Source organism: Spermophilus citellus (genome assembly GCF_964194105.1).
Source record: "Spermophilus citellus genome assembly, chromosome: 17".
Lineage (NCBI taxonomy): Eukaryota > Metazoa > Chordata > Mammalia > Rodentia > Sciuridae > Spermophilus > Spermophilus citellus.
This window is the reverse complement of record NC_138199.1, coordinates 41,086,838-41,103,345: the sequence shown is the minus strand read 5'-3', so window position 1 is coordinate 41,103,345 and position 16,508 is coordinate 41,086,838. Positions and strand designations below refer to the sequence as shown.

General features: G+C 34.8%; 1 protein-coding gene and 1 long non-coding RNA gene across 5 annotated transcripts in view; one reads left to right on the top strand and one right to left on the bottom strand.

Moving 5' to 3' along the window:
• VMP1 (vacuole membrane protein 1) overlaps positions 1-16,508 on the top strand; it is a 119,450-nt gene that overhangs the window by 28,050 nt on the left and 74,892 nt on the right. The window contains exon 1 of one of the 4 annotated variants that reach the window (XM_081270453.1): positions 11,972-12,101. The exons of the other annotated variants lie outside the window; for them this stretch is intronic. Coding sequence (XP_081126579.1) covers positions 12,051-12,101 — 51 coding nt within the window. The 5' untranslated portion in view covers positions 11,972-12,050. Of the gene's footprint in view, positions 1-11,971; positions 12,102-16,508 lie in introns of those variants that run through there. 4 annotated transcript variants of the gene reach the window in all.
• The window catches only part of LOC308635743, a 573,614-nt gene that overhangs the window by 548,945 nt on the left and 8,161 nt on the right, over positions 1-16,508 (bottom strand). The window lies entirely within an intron of this gene.

Below are 16,508 nucleotides of genomic sequence, written 5' to 3'. Positions count from 1 at the left end.
ATTCATTTCTGAAGCAGGTATGGTAAGTGTTAAGGAGTGATTTATTGTCTGCTTGGTTCAGAAGAGTGCTGAATTAGTGATCTGAAGAATACTTTAGGAATTAATCTATAATGATAATTTCTCCAAGTCTATTGGAGTTTAAAAACTTGGAATTTTAAGTCAGGCGCAGCACCACACACCTATTATCTCACAGGAGGTTAAGGCAGGATGCTCTTGAGTTTGTGGCCAGTCTCCACAAAATTCCAAGACCCCCATCTTAAAAAAAAAAACTTGGAATTTTAGAATTATGTTCATGTTTGCTTGCTGATTTTAGCTGAAATGGGTACATGAATCCTAAATGACATAATCCGTGTCATTGTTTCTTTAATAAGTACTTCATTCTTAGTAACATAACATTACATTCATCTTTAGAATTTGTTGAGGGAGAAGCGAAAAGAAGAAATGGCAGATTGCAGAATTCCTTTCTGTGCTTGTCTAGACCTGTTCTGAGATTTCTTGGGAAAATCAGATTAAGAAACTCATTTTAGCTGGGTGTGGTGGCTCACTCCTATCTATAATCCCAGCGGCTCAGGAGGCTGAGACAGGAGAATCCTGAGTTCAAAGCCAGCCTCAGCAATGGCAACGTGCTAAGCAACTCATTGAGACCTTGTTTCTAAATAAAATACAAAATAGGACTGGGGATGTGGCTAGTGGTTCAGTGCCCCTAAATTCAATCCCCAGTACCAAAAAAAAGAAACTCAGGGATGGGAATGTGGTTCACTGATCGTGTTTGCCTCATATGCATGAAGCCCTAGGCTCAATAATTATTATATATAATATCCGTTAACTGTATATAAAATATATTACATGTTAAAATATATTAAAATTACATATAAAAGCTTTGTGGTGTTAGCAGTACCAATAGTAAACGGAGATTCAGGATGGTTCAAATTACTTTTTTCATTTTTAGATAAACTGAATCTTTTTTATTGTTCTTTCATCAGTAGCATTTTTCTGTGACTAGCATGTAGGATTCTTTCAAATGTCCTAAAATAAAGTGTATATAAAATAACCAGATCTGCATTTTATGGACATTTAATTCTGCCTATTGTGTAGGAAATAGATTGATAAGTTATTAACTAAAGCCCACAGTTTATATTAGGATTCACTGTGTTTATAGTTTTAAGGCTTTTGACAAATGAATAGTGTATATATATATATATATATATATATATATATATATATACACACTATTATAGTATCATATAGAATAGTTTAACTGCCCTAAAAATGTCCTGTGTCCCACCTATTTATTTCTACCCTCCTCCACACTCTCACTCCCATCTCCAAACTCCTAGCAATATGAGTTTCAATGTTTCATGGCTTGATACCTCATTTCTGGTGGTTTGTTTGGTTTTTTAGTTGTAGATGGACACAATACCTTTATTTTATTTATTTACTGGTGCTGAGGATCAAACCCAGTGCCTTACATATGCCAGGCAAGCACTCTACCACTGAGCCATAACTCCAGCCCCACCTAGTTTCTTTTTATTGCTGTTATTCCATTTTGCAAATGTATTACCACAGTTGTTTATCTCTTTAGTTATTGAAGACATCTTGGTTGTTTCCAAGTTTTGGCAGTTATGAATAAAGCCGCTATAAACGTTTGTGTGCAAGTTTTGTTTGGAATGATTTTTTTTTTAACTCATTTGAGTAAATTCCTAAAAGGGTGATTGGTGGAGCATGTGCATTCATTGCTGGTATGGAGAAGTTGTCCTTCATGTATTAACCTTATATCTTGCAACCTTATTGTAATCATGTGAAAGTTCCAAGATTTTTTTGACAGTTTTTTAAGATTTACTATGTAGATAATCATCCTCTACAAAGACAGTTTTATTTCCTCCTTCTCAGTCTATATAATCTTTATTCCCATTTCTTATCTTGCTATATTAGTTCAGTTTCCAGTACGTCTCAATGGGCAAAAGGTGCGACTTATGCCATCCAGGGGGAGAAATAAAGAATGTCCAGGTGCTTCTGCCGTTTTTAGTGCTTTATTCACTCAAATCACTCAATACAGTTTCACTCTATAGGTTCTTTGTAAAGAAAATCGACAATCCTTAAATACTAGGCACTGCAATAGTCATAATCAATTCACAGCAAACAATTCTAGATTAATTAAGTCTAAGCACTGCAAACACACTTAATCAAGACAGGCTAATGACAGACATTTTCTCTGCATGCAGATGTCAGTTCAAAAGTCTCAAGCCTTAGGCTTTAAGTCCAGCAGATGCATACTCACTCAGACTGTGGTTATCACATCAAGAACAAAAGTAGGCTTCTCCTGGAGTGGAGCTGATGGCCAGCTAAGCCATACAACTCTATATCACCAGGGTCAAGATGTGGCCGTAGAGTTTGAGAGCTGTGAGGACCACGCAGAGTATTAGGCAAACGATGACAAGTGATGGGATGTCAGTACAGGTCTTCATTAGGCTCTCCAGCTTGTGTGCCTCAGTATCAGCTTGCCGAATGTCTGTTAATTTGCTCTGTTATTTGTATTGTTTTGAGGCTTTTGACCCCGTTTCAATCCTTATCAGCTTCCACCAGATTTCTCAGTGAAATCATTTACCCTGGGGTTTAAAACATCTGATCTGGTGATCCCCACCCTGATCTATGGTGAAGCCAGAGGCTTCACTGTGAGTTTATCAGGGTGGGGGGAAGTGACTTGTTTGTGCCTGAGAGCCACACTGGAGGGTTCCATTAGGCGTGCCTGTAAGACTGTAAAAACTGGAGTTTTTTAAATGGAGTTGCTTAGGCTCAGGCCTAAGGACATCCTCACACAGTATGATATTGAATAGGAGTTATGAGAGGGGCATCTTGCCTTGTTCTCAATCATAAGAGGAGACCTTCTATTTTCTCACCCTAAAGTATGTTAGCCTATGTTAGGTGTAGGTTTTTGTAGATTTTTTTTTTTTTTATCAAATTGAGGAAGAACATCTCTACTCCTATTTTGCTGAGTTTCTTTTTTTAATCATGAATCACTGTTGGAATTTGTAAAAAAACAAAACACTTTTCTTTTAGACTACAGCAATCAGAAGTAGATCAAAAGCCAATAAAGCACAAACAAGAAAATGAGTATATACAATTGGAGAGTAATCTCTTAAACTTCATTTATTTATATACTGGTTTTGATTTTTCAGTTGATTTGTTAAGATGAAAATCAAATTACAAGAGGTTAACTACTACCAATAACAAAAAGGAGAAGTATCAGTGTCATGCTCTGTTATACTAATACTGCTTGAAGTCAGTTCTATTATTTTTAACCCTTTTCTATTTTTATGGTATCTGACCAATGGGAAGATTTTGTATTCTCACACTTTTGAACTCTAGCCATATTTTTGCTTTGACCAGTGAAATATAATCATAAGTAATAATTTGCTTGGAATCTTTGGGTTGTTATTATAGCATTGTCTAGTTTATCCTGGTAGATTAGCTAACGTCAATTAAATATTTACTATGTGTTAGGCTCTGTGATCATTGCTTTAACATGAATAATCTCAGTTCTCTCAAAGAGCCAAGGTAGTCAGTAACCAATGATGTAGCAAATAAGGGTAAATTATCAAATGTATGATGTGAACCTTGGCCAAGAATAGAAAAATAGGAAAGTAGAGGCACAGCAGAGTCAAAGGTTTTAAATTTTTATTTGTGTTATTGCTATTCCAAATAATTTTTGGTCAGATGTTTTTAATTTACCATTTTCTAGGTATAGATGGTGGACAGTATTTTATTCTTATAGATCACATTTCTTTTGTTTTATGTCTAGGAAATGTAATTGTATTTGGAAGTCCTAATTCTGCTTTCATTAATATAATCCTCATTTAGGGAAATGTGACAATAACATTCTCATGGCCTACTTTTTTGTGCTGATGAAACAGATACCTCTGCCATTTATTCATATAACTCCTCAGTCCAGATACAAGTGACCATGTTAGAATAGTAGTCTGATCAGAAATACAGGCCTCCTTTTGACAATAATTTGAAGTAAAATGTGTGAAAAAGAAACCAATTTTAACAAAGAGAAAAGATTTAGTTCATTGTTTTTCATGTTTCTCTTTACTGGAAATCATAGCCTTAAAAGTTTTTCATATTTTATATTCACTGATTCTCCCAGTGTGGAAGTTCTTTTTTGGAAGTATCATTTAGTTGATTATAATTGATCATATACTAAATGGTCACCTACAAGAGTTGTATTTTGCTAGGCACGGTGCTCATGCATGTAATCCCAGTGGCTCGGAAGGCTAAACCAGAAGGATTGAGAATTCAAAGCCAGGCTTAGCAACTTAATGAGACCCTGTCTCTAAATAAAACATAAATGTGGGCTGTGGATATGACTTAGTGATTAAGAGAACCCCAGGTTTAGTCTTTAGAATAAAAAAAAAAAACAAGAGTTATATTTTCTGAAATTTTAGATACTTAAAATGGAAAAGTTATCTTGATTTTTCAATTTGTCTATAAAGTTGCATTCATTTTCAAATTTTTTTACAAAGTGTTGGGATTAGGGATTGAATACAGAGATATTATACCACTGAGCTGCATCCTAGTCTTTTTTTATTTTTAGACAGGTTCACACTAAATTGCTGAGGCTCACCTCAAACTTGGTCTTCTTGCCTCAGCCTCCCAGCTGTGGGGATTACAGATGTGTGCCACCATTTATATTTTTAGGTATAATTAAAAGTTTGTAATTTGAAATTCAGATGTCCTGGAAGTCCTCATCACTTCTTTGAACATTAAAAGTAAGAGTTAGTATTTGTTTGATCTGCATAAAATTTCATGACATCACCTGGCGAAAAATTGCTAGTTTGGACTACCATCAATTTTTTTTTTTTTTTAAGAAAGAAAGAGAGAGAATCCTTTTTTTTTTTTTTTTTTGTAGATGGACACAACACAATGTCTTTATGTTTATGTGGTGCTGAGAATCGAACCCAGGTCCTGCCCATGCTAGCGAGCACTCTACCGCTGAGCCACAATCACAGCCCCCTACCATCAAATTTTGTCAGTTGATTTGAAGACAGCATAAATTTGTTTTATGATATAAATTTTGTTTTAGATATCTATCCAGAAATGAAAAGTTAAATATTGTTTATGCCTGAATAGTGGTTGATAACCAGCAAGGAGGTGACAAAGGAAAAGCAGTGGCTTTCTTTTCTACATTGCTCCAGGGTAGTTAGTTGGACCACTACATATCTGTTAATATTATTGATCAGCAAATGGCTTCAAAAAGCATGCTAATTCCCCTAGACATTATAATTGTTATTGTATGTCTGTGCAAATAAGCATTTTTCTGGCAGAAAAGGACCTGTGATATTCTTCAGATTTTCCAAAGAGACTGTAATCAATAAAAGATTTAAAAATTACTTTTAGAAATTTTTTCTTCTTCTATCTGTATTTGTCTGCCACTAGGTGGCATTGCTAATATAATCAATATACTGTACTTTATTTGCAAGTTCCTTTCTGGATAAGTATATATTTGTTAGAATAGCTTCATTCAGAAACCAGACCATCAAATGGCTCTTCCTAGTTTGGAGACATATTCTATTATTTTTCTGTATTTAACACCTACAAATTTTATGTACATCAGAGCAGTTAATATATGTGAGTGAAAATATTTACATAATAGTTTCCCACATTCATTAATTAGTTCAGCAATTATCAGCCTTTTATCCATTGTAACATGTATTTCCACAAAGAACATAACTTGTAGCATGCTTAGACTCACGTATAATGCCAAACTGACTAACTTTCAATTGTGTCACTTTCTTTAATTAAGAATATGCAAGTAGCCAGGTACAGTGGTGCATGCGTGTAATCCCAGTGGCTTGGGAAGTTGATGCATCAGGATTGAAAGTTCAAAGCCAGCCTCAGCAAAATCGAGGCACTAAGCAATTGAGACCCTGTAGTGCCCCAGGGTTCAATTCCCAGTACCAAAAAAAAAAAAAGAATATGCAATTGATCAAAAGTATTTTTGTTGGACTGGGGTTGTAGCTCAGTGGCAGAGCACTTGCCTCGCATTTGTAAGGCACTACGTTCGATCTTCAGTACCTCATAAAAAACAAATAAAATAAAGGCATTCTGTTCATCTACAACTACAAAACTTTTAAAGTATTTTTGTTATTAAGCTAAAATCTTTCATTTCTATCATGAGAGGAAATGGAGCATGTGGATTCAGATAACAGGGTTTGAATGTCTACTCCATTATTATTAGCTTCATGATAGTTGACAGATTTCTTAACTTTTAAACCTCAGTTTATTCAATATAAATGGGGGTAATATTTACCTGAAAAGGTGGATAAAATTGTAAATATATGTTTAAAGACATCAAAATTTGAAAGAAATTAAAAGAATAGTAAGGTCAATATCTAAGGTCAAAGAGAGTACTGAGATGAGAGGCTGGCCCTGATAAACCGTACAGGCTTTAGGTTACAACCCTAAAGGGTGACACTTTAAAAGAAAGGATGAACTAGACATAAATCAGCCCTAGTAAATACTGAAGCTCAGGTTTAAATAATTTTATCTGCTTAGAATTGCTAATAGCCCAGACACTCACTAGACACAAACTTAAATCTGGAAGAGAATAAAATCACCCTAGGCTTCACATTATATTTTTTATATATATAGAGTCCCAGCACTCACAAAAAAGTAATCAGATATATAAGGACATAAACTAATTTTATCAAAAACAAAGCAAGAGAAAGGTTGAATATGCATAAAATAATGCCTAATGTTATTGGACATGTGCTTCAATCCAAAATTAGTATGTTCAAGTATTTTTTTTTTTTTAGTTTTTATACTACTGGGAAGATTTGATGGGGTTTTATTTGTTTCTTTGTTGGTGCTTGGGATTGAACCCCAGGAGTGCTTTACCACCCAGTTACATCTCCAGATCTTTTGATTTTTTTGAGACAAGGTCTCCCTAAGTTGCTTAACCAAATTGTTGAGTGTGGCTTTGAATTTGAAATCCTCCTGTCCCGGCCTTCCAAACTGCTGGGATTACAGGTTTGTGCTACCGTGCCTTACAACATCGATCATTTTAACAGAAGATTGGAAACTGAAAAAGCAAAGTGGAAGTTCTAGAATAGTTTTTTTTTAAATAACTAAAATTAAGACCCATTTAATGGGCTTTCATTTGACAGAGCTAAGAGAGAAAACTAATAAATTATAAAATAGACCAGAGAAAAATATCCAGAACAAAAAAGGAAAGATGGCGAAAATGACATTGCTGTCATTTTGTGGAAGTCATCTAACAGCGGAATGGTATCATTTTTTTGTAATATTTTTTAAATTGTAGACGGACACAATACCTTTATTTATTTATTTATTTATTTTTATGTGGTCCTGAGGTTCAAACCTCATATGTGTGAGGCAAATGCTTTTGCTGCTGAGCCACAATCCCAGCCCCGGAATGGGATCTTTAAAGTACTCTTAGAAAATGTCTACTAACAGAGGATTCTACATGTAGTAAATAATCACGTCAGTAGTGTAAAATAAAGATATTTTCCTAGCTGGGTATGGTGGTATACACCTTCAATCCCAGCAACTAAAGAGGCTGAGGAAAGAGGATCACAAGTTTGAGGCTAGCCTCAGTAACTTAACAAGACCCTTTCTCAAAATAAGAAATAATAAAGGGCTGGGGGTGTAGCTCTGTAGGAGAGCACCCCTGTAGGTTCCATCCCATCCATCCCAGTACTACCAAAAATATATACATATATATATATATATTGTTTTTTCCATGAAATGGAAATAGAATTTGTCACCATGCCAATCCAAAAAATTTTTGGATTGGTTCAATCCCCAGTACCATAAAAAATGAGTCAATAAATAAGTATTTCATAAAATTGTTACTGTACTAACTTATTTCATTTTTCTTTAAAAATCCTGAACAGGTAACTGGGTTTTTCATACCTCACTGGTAAAGCATGTATGAGGCCCTGTTCAATTCCCAGCGCTACACACAGGAAAAAAATCACCTTATTATAAAAGGAATTAAACATATAGAACTGAAGAGATGTTTATATAAATACTTATACTGCAGATCATTGTACTGCAGATCATTGTAACAAGTATTATTATAAAATTATTATAGAACCCCTAAAATAGGGAAGAATTTGCTTGGAGGAAGAAATAGGAAAACTTCATGAAATGAGTTTGTTGATGGAAAGGTATAGGAGAATGTAGAATTCCTACTCTCTTGCAAATGAGCCCCATGTAAGAAAATAAGTTGATTCTAAACTATAGAATGCTCTGAAAGTCAGACTAGAGAATTTAGATTTTATACATCCCAAAAAGTAATTCAGAAAAGAATTAACATTTGCATTTTAGAAGCATAACTCTGTCAGCATCATGTAATGTATTTTTTGTGGGGAAGAGACTGAAAGTATACTTCATTTAGAAGGCAAGAACCCAGTTAGAAGGCTATGTCCAAGGTAAACTCTAATGAATGCCTGATCTAAAGAAAGACAGTAGGAAAGGTTTCAAATATTGGGGAATGGATAGAGTATGGGAGTACAGTTAGCTAAAATAAGAAAAAAATGTGAGCTTCACTTCTAAAATAAGAGCTCTTTGGGGACCAAGTGTTTTTTTTTCTTGCTGTTGTATTGCAAGTGTCCAGAACAATGCCTGTTTTGTGTTAGGGTGCTCATTAAGTATATGTTGAATAATGTAATTAAACTAAAATCATGAAGCCTACGTAAGGAGGAATAGACAGAATAATTAGACTTCTTTTATTGGCAAAACATTCTATCCTAACATCTGAGCCTTAATTGTGACTATTGATGAAAAACAATCTAGTCTCTATACAACTTTCTCCTAGTTTGCAAGATAGTTTTATATTGAGCATTAGTACATCCCCTTATTGTGTCTCCAACAAATTAAACTATGTCTGTTCCTGCTATGTGAACAATATTTTAATATGCTTTTTGTCTTCAGTTTACTTAAACAGATAACAGGCTCAATGAATGATTTAAGAGGTGATTTTTTATCATTTATTCAGTGTATTAATAAGATCTGATTTATCTTTATAGTAATTCAATAACAAATTAGAAGTTAAATGTAAAGTATGAATTATATTTCTTCTGTTCTTATTGTTTATGCAGACAGGTTTTTGTTCGTTTTTTGACATCTGTGTGAGCAAATTTTGCCTAGCAAGTAATACACGCTACTGATTCATTTACTTTACTCATATTTTTACATAGATCACATTTTTTAAAAAAGCTGTGGCTGACAGATTTTTCTAAGCTAACACTTTCTAATCTTCTCTTCACTATTAATTCCTTGAAATTTACTGACAGATTCATCTTACGCTTAGCAAGCACGCACCAGATTTCCTTTTTGCAAATCCTGTACATGAAAGACAGAGGAATGCATATTTATTCTCTGGTGTCCTGGAAATTATACCCCGAGTAAAAACAATACATTAATGTTTGCACAAAGTGGATACATTTGGATGTATGGCCCATTTGGATAAGTCAAAATTTTTACCTTAATAATGTTCTACCCTAGAAGTAGAAAGCGTGCTTTCTCTGTTAAGGGTCAAATAGTAGTTATTCAGACTTTGAGGGCCATACAGTATTTGTGCAACTGCTCAGATCTGTCATTGTAATTATATAGCAGCCATAGACAATACATGAATGATTGGGAGTTTTCCAGTAAAATTTTGTTCACAAAAACAGGCAGCTGTATTTAATCTGCAATTTGTAGTTTATCATTGACTATATATAGTATACCAGAAGAAGCATATTGAGTCTGTGAGACTAAATGAGCTAGTTAGCTGTCTTCTTTTTTTCTTTCTGCCCAGTTTTGGAGATTGAACCCAGGGCCTCAGACATAATAGGCAAGTGTGCACCACTGAGCTCATCCTGAGCCCCAAAAGTTTTTAAGTTTAGATATTAAAAACAATGGCATAGGGAGCAGTGGTGTACCATATAATCCCAGCAACTCTGGAGGCTGAGGCAGAAGGATCACAAGTTCAAGGTCAGCTTCAACAATTTAGCAAAATCCTGTTTTAAAATTTAAAAAAGGCTAGGAATATAACTCAGTGGTAGAGCACTCCTGGATTTAATTCCCAGTACCACACAAAATAATAATAATAACAACAACAATAATAGCCACCCAGGGTGAGGCCCTGGGTTCTAATACATCTCCAGTACTAAATGAAAAATAAAACATCTGAGAGAAGTAATGAAGTTGTTTTAGTAACTAACTTGTAATTATTTGCCATTAACAGAAAAGTATGATTTATAATTCTGTAAACAATTAGGTTAACAAAAATAGGAAATTTTGTACATATTAAGAAGTATGTCTCAGATGTGCTTCGTTTTATGCATATTCATTATGGTTCATCAGATTACAAGATGATGATTAAAGGGCCATTTTTAAACTTATATGTGCCATTAACGATTTATAAAGTTTTCTATTTAGCAACAACAAAGAATCCATTGGCTTCAACGTACAGTACTGTGTTGTGATGTATGTACAGTTTGACACTAGGTGGAGCAATTTCCTGTGCAAAGATTGAACAAAGTTCTGTATCCTTTTCTGATAAGCTCAGTTTCTAGACTAAGAACTGTAAAGACAAGAAAAACTACCAGTGATCTTTAAAAAAAAAAAAAAAAAAAGAACATTTATTTGGCAGTTAATCATTGAAACTCTCAAAATGAACTTGATGCCAAGTTGTTATTCCTTCACCAAATTCATACCTGAATCTGCAGTATACAATTTTTGGGTGCCTTGTTCTACCAGTCCTAGTGGTATTTGGTCTTTTAGCCTTGGCACTCCAGCTGTACTTTCTCTTGCACCTGGCAGGGTAGCCACATTTGCCACAGGCTTCTTGTGAAGGTGGTAGTAGTCCTTAGAGCCACAGTTGTGGCACAACATGTGTGTCTTATTATGATGCTTTCCAAATGATGTGATGTTCCCTTCATCCCAAAGCCTGAGGACTCCTGTTAGGCACCACCACCAATTCCTCTGCTGTTAGAAAGGGCCAAACACTCCCAAACTTCTTCCCTTAGCTTTTACCATAGGCAGAGCTATGTGAGCTTCTCAAAGGTCTAACTGAAGTCAAGCATCTAGAACAGCTCCAACTCCATGACCGCCTAACAACAGTCATTTCATGATTTTGAAAAGCAGCCAAACATTTAGGATGGAAGGATAAATATATTTTGCTGAAAATTTTTCCCTGACATATATTTTAACCACTAGGTTTTCTCACATTGGTAAATCAAAATGGAAGAGTTTTTTCATGTTTTGCATATTAAAATTCTTTAATATGAATTTAAATCTAGGGCTGGGTCTGGGGCTCATCGGTAGCGCACTTACCTGGTATGTGTGAAGCACTGGGTTTGGTTCTCAGCACCACATATAAATAAATAAATTAAATTAAGGTCTGCCGATTAGTTTAAAACAAAATTCTTTCCTAGAGATGGCTTGGAAGTAGAAAAGTTTGGAACTATTCAATTTTGTTTTAGAATAGACCAAATTTTCTCAGAAGCTATATCCTTTGAGTGGGTATTTATGAACCATTTGTTTAATAAGATTATTTTCATAGAAAAATTAAACTTGGCTGTTATGAATTAAATATAAGGAAAGATAGTTGTGAGCTCTTTGCCCCTGTGTTAGATTTGGATGCCTGTGTATATTTTAAAGTTTGGGGTTATTTCATTATTAAAACACGTAATAATTGTACCTTTTAAAAATCTGACATCTTGATTGCTTTCTAATTCATGAAAAACTCTGTATAGAGCACCCTGCTTCCTTTAGTGAACAAATACTTTATAGCATTCTATACTGTTAAAGTTATTTTTTTCTTCCTTATACTCTTTTCCTCTTGGCTATTGCTAAAAGTAAATGTTATTTGGAAAACAGCATGGATATGGATTTAAATGAAATGTGAACTAGTATCAGTAATTGAAATATTGTAGTAATTTTTTTTTTACCATGCAGTAATTCCTTTTAAAAGTTGTCAACCAACCTCTTCAGTTTCATTTCTGCTTGACTTCTGATTATTGCTTCATTGATCACCTATGTATCCTTCAAGACAGAAAAGGATGAAATTACCAAAAGTTAATGTTCTGGTATGACTCAATATTGCTTTCTATAGGCATAATGACTGTCATTGTAAGAATTTAGTGAGTGACTCAAGGCTCTTTCGGGAAGACCAACAGGCCCTTCTTAGAAAAAGTCTGTTTGCCTTTTGTTTAATGGGGGCATGATGGCTCTTCTCCCTGTCTTCTTCAAGGAATGACTCATATTTTGACCCTTAAGAGCATCACCACATCAAAAGAGGAAACCATGGTCTCTAGAACATAGGCCTGGATTTTTGCCAAGCAAAGGGGTATGCACAGACTGGATAACTTCCTGCCCTTAAGTCACTATTTATTAATGTGTGCTTAAAGGAAACCTAAGAATATTCAATTAGCTAAATCTGTTCTATTGGATATAAATTTTAAACAAATTTTTATAGCTCTCTCTATAAATATGTAATTAATTTCTTCTGACCACTTAAGTCAACTTCATGATGAACAGTTCCTTAGCTTTAATGACAAATGTTTAAGATGGTGGATAATCTAAATATCTTGAGTTAATCAATATGCAACATATAAATATACCAAATATCACACTGAACTCAATAAAGACATACAGTTATTATCTATCAATTTAAAAACATTTTAAAGTTGCTTAGATTTAGAGAAGAAATGCTAAATATGTCTTAATATAAGGATTAATCCTTCAAAGACAGTACTTACTAATTGGAGCATGAACTAATACTATAGAACTTATACTATTTTTGTTTTAGCTAGCAATTTTATACTTGCACTTTTACAATATAATCTCATGTTCTTGCCCTAGGTAGCACAAATGTTATTTTATTAAACTTTTCAGTGCTCATTTAGGATCATTTAGTTTTACACCTTAACTTAGAATTATTTACTGTGGATCATAATTCTAGGTAAATTATTTTCTTTCTTTTTTTTTCTTATTTTCTGACTTTGATGAGAAAAGCAGTGGTTTAAAAAATTTGAGGAGTAGAATTCCTGTTTATGCAAAAGCATTTTTTTTAATTTATTTTATTTTATTGGTTGTTCAAAACATTACAAAGATTGCAGAATCACATCGGTTACACATCCACATTTTTACATAATGCCATATCAGTAACTGTTGTATTCTGCTACCTTTCCTATCCTCTACTATCCCCCCTCCTCTACCCTCCCATCTTCTCTCTCTACCCCATCTACTGTAATTCATTTCTCTCCTTGTTTTGTTTTCCCCATTCCCCTCACAACCTCTTATATGTAATTTTATATAACATAGAGGGTCTCCTTCCATTTCCATGCAATTTCCCTTTTCTCTCCCACCTCATGTCTCTGTTTAATGTTAATCTTTTCCTCCTGCTCTTCCTCCCTGCTCTGTTCTTAGTTGCTCTCCTTATATCAAAGAAAACATTTGGCATTTGTTTTTTAGGGATTGGCTAGCTTCACTTAGCATAATCTGTTCTAGTGCCATCCATTTCCCTGCAAATTCCATGATTTTGTCATTTTTTAATGCAGAGTAATACTCCATTGTGTATAAATGCCACATTTTTTTTATCCATTCGTCTATTGAAGGGCATCTAGGTTGGTTCCACAGTCTTGCTATTGTGAATTGTGCTGCTATGAACATCGATGTAGCAGTGTCCCTGTAGCATGCTCTTTTTAGGTCTTTAGGGAATAGACCTAGAAGGGGAATAGCTGGGTCAAATGGTGGTTCCATTCCCAGCTTTCCAAGAAATCTCCATACTGCTTTCCAAATTGGCTGCACCAATTTGCAGTCCCACCAACAATGTACAAGTGTACCCTTTTCCCCACATCCTCGCCAGCACTTGTTGTTTGACTTCATAATGGCTGCCAATCTTACTGGAGTGAGATGGTATCTTAGGGTGGTTTTGATTTGCATTTCTCTGACTGCTAGAGATGGTGAGCATTTTTTCATGTACTTGTTGATTGATTGTATGTCCTCCTCTGAGAAGTGTCTGTTCAGGTGTTTGGCCCATTTGTTGATTGGGTTATTTGTTTTCTTATTGTTTAATTTTTTGAGTTCTTTGTATACTCTGGATATTAGGGCTCTGTCTGAAGTGTGAGGAGTAAAAATTTGTTCCCATGATGTAGGCTCCCTGTTTACCTCTCTTGTTTCTCTTGCTGAGAAAGAACTTTTTAGTTTAAGTAAGTCCCACTTGTTGATTCTTGTTATTAACTCTTGTGCTATGGGTGTCCTATTAAGGAATTTGGAGCCCAACCCCACAATATGTAGCTCGGAGCCAACCTTTTCTCCTATCAGACGCATATTCTCTGATTTGATATCAAGGTCCTTGATCCATTTTGAGTTAACTTTTGTGCATGGCGAGAGAAGGGGATTCAGTTTCATTTTGTTGCATATGGATTTCCAGTTTTCCCAGCACCATTTGTTGAAGATGCTATCCTTCCTCCATTTCATGCTTTTAGCCCCTTTATCGAATATAAGATAGTTGTAATTTTGTGGATTGGTTTCTGTGTCCTCTATTCTATACCATCGGTCCACCTGCCTGTTTTGGTACCAGTACCATGCTGTTTTTGTTACTATTACTCTGTAGTACAGTTTGAAATCTGGTATCGCTACACTTCCTGATTCACACTTCCTGCTTAGAATTGCTTTTGCTATTCTGGGTCTTTTATTTTTCCATATGAATTTCATGATTGCTTTATCTATTTCTATAAGAAATGCCGTTGGGATTTTGATTGGCATTGCATTGAACCTATAGAGAACTTTTGGTAATATCGCCATTTTGATGATGTTAGTTCTGCCTATCCATGAACAGGGTATATTTTTCCATCTTCTAAGATCTTCTTCTATTTCTCTCTTTAGGGTTCTGTAGTTTTCATTGTATAAATCTTTCACCTCTTTTGTTAGGTTGATTCCCAAGTATTTTATTTTTTTTGAGGATATTGTGAATGGGGTGGTTTTCCTCATTTCCAGTTCAGAAGATTTGTCGCTGATATACGGGAATGCCTTTGATTTATGCGTATTAATTTTATATCCTGCCACTTTGCTGAATTCATTTATTAGCTCTAGTAGTTTCTTTGTAGACCCTTTTGTGTCTTCTAGGTATAGGATCATATCATCTGCAAAAAGTGATAATTTAAGTTCTTCTTTTCCTATCTTAATGCCTTTAATTTCTTTTGTATGTCTAATTGCTCTGGCCAGTATTTCGAGAACTATATTGAATAGAAGTGGTGAGAGAGGGCATCCCTGTCTTGTTCCAGATTTTAGAGGGAATGCCTTCAGTTTTTCTCCATTTAGAATGATGCTAGCCTGAGGCTTAGCATATATAGCTTTTATAATGTTGAGGTAAGTTCCTGTTATCCCTAGTTTTTCTAATGTTTTGAACATAAAGGGATGCTGTACTTTGTCGCATGCTTTTTCTGCATCTATCGAGATGATCATATGGTTCTTATCTTTAAGTCTATTGATGTGGTGAATAACGTTTATTGATTTCCGTATATTGAACCAGCCCAGCCTTGCATCCCAGGGATGAATCCTACTTGATCATGGTGCACGATCTTTTTGATATGATTTTGTATACGATTTGCCAGAATTTTATTGAGGATTTTTGCATCTAAATTCATTAGGGATATTGGTCTAGTTTTCTTCTTTGAGGTGTCTTTATCTGGTTTGGGGATCAGAGTGATATTGGCCTCATAGAATGAATTTGGAAGTTCTCCCTCTTTTTCTATCTCCTGAAATAGATTGTGGAGTATTGGTATTAGTTCTTCTTTAAAGTTCTTGTAAAACTCTGCTGTATATCCATCCGGTCCTGGGCTTTTCTTGGTTGGTAGCAAAAGCATTTTTTAAAGTCCCCTTAAAAAAAAAAAGGTTTTGCAAGACTGTTACAGACAACCATTTGCCATCCCCTTTCATTTATTTATCACCCCGATATTCCTAATGAATCACATTTCAGACTAACCACTGACTCCTTTTGTTCCTTAGTGAAGGAGTGTGGCAAACAAATGTTTTCCCAGTGAATCAGCACAGGATTCTTGATTTTATTACCTTTGCCCTGAACTTTCCAGACAAAACTAATTGGAAATTTTGCCTTTGGGATCTCACTTGACTTCTGTGTATAGATGATGGATTAGGCTATGAATTGACATTACAGATGTTGTGCAAACAACTCCAGTCTTCAGGAATGTTTTATCAGTTCTAAGTGAGCTGCCTTAAGTGGAAGAATGTCTGACTCCTGTCTGCTTGTCTTCCTTAGGAATACACACACACACACACACACACACACACACACACACACTGCATTCTTAACGTCATATTTTATTCTTCATCTTGGTTGATAAAGAGGCTTGGCAAAAATTAGGCCCATAACTAACTTATATGACCATTTTAGATTTTAGTTTTTAAAAGATGGCTCTAAAACCCCAAGGTATCCCAATTTCTCTATGGTTTCGAGAATTATATACATT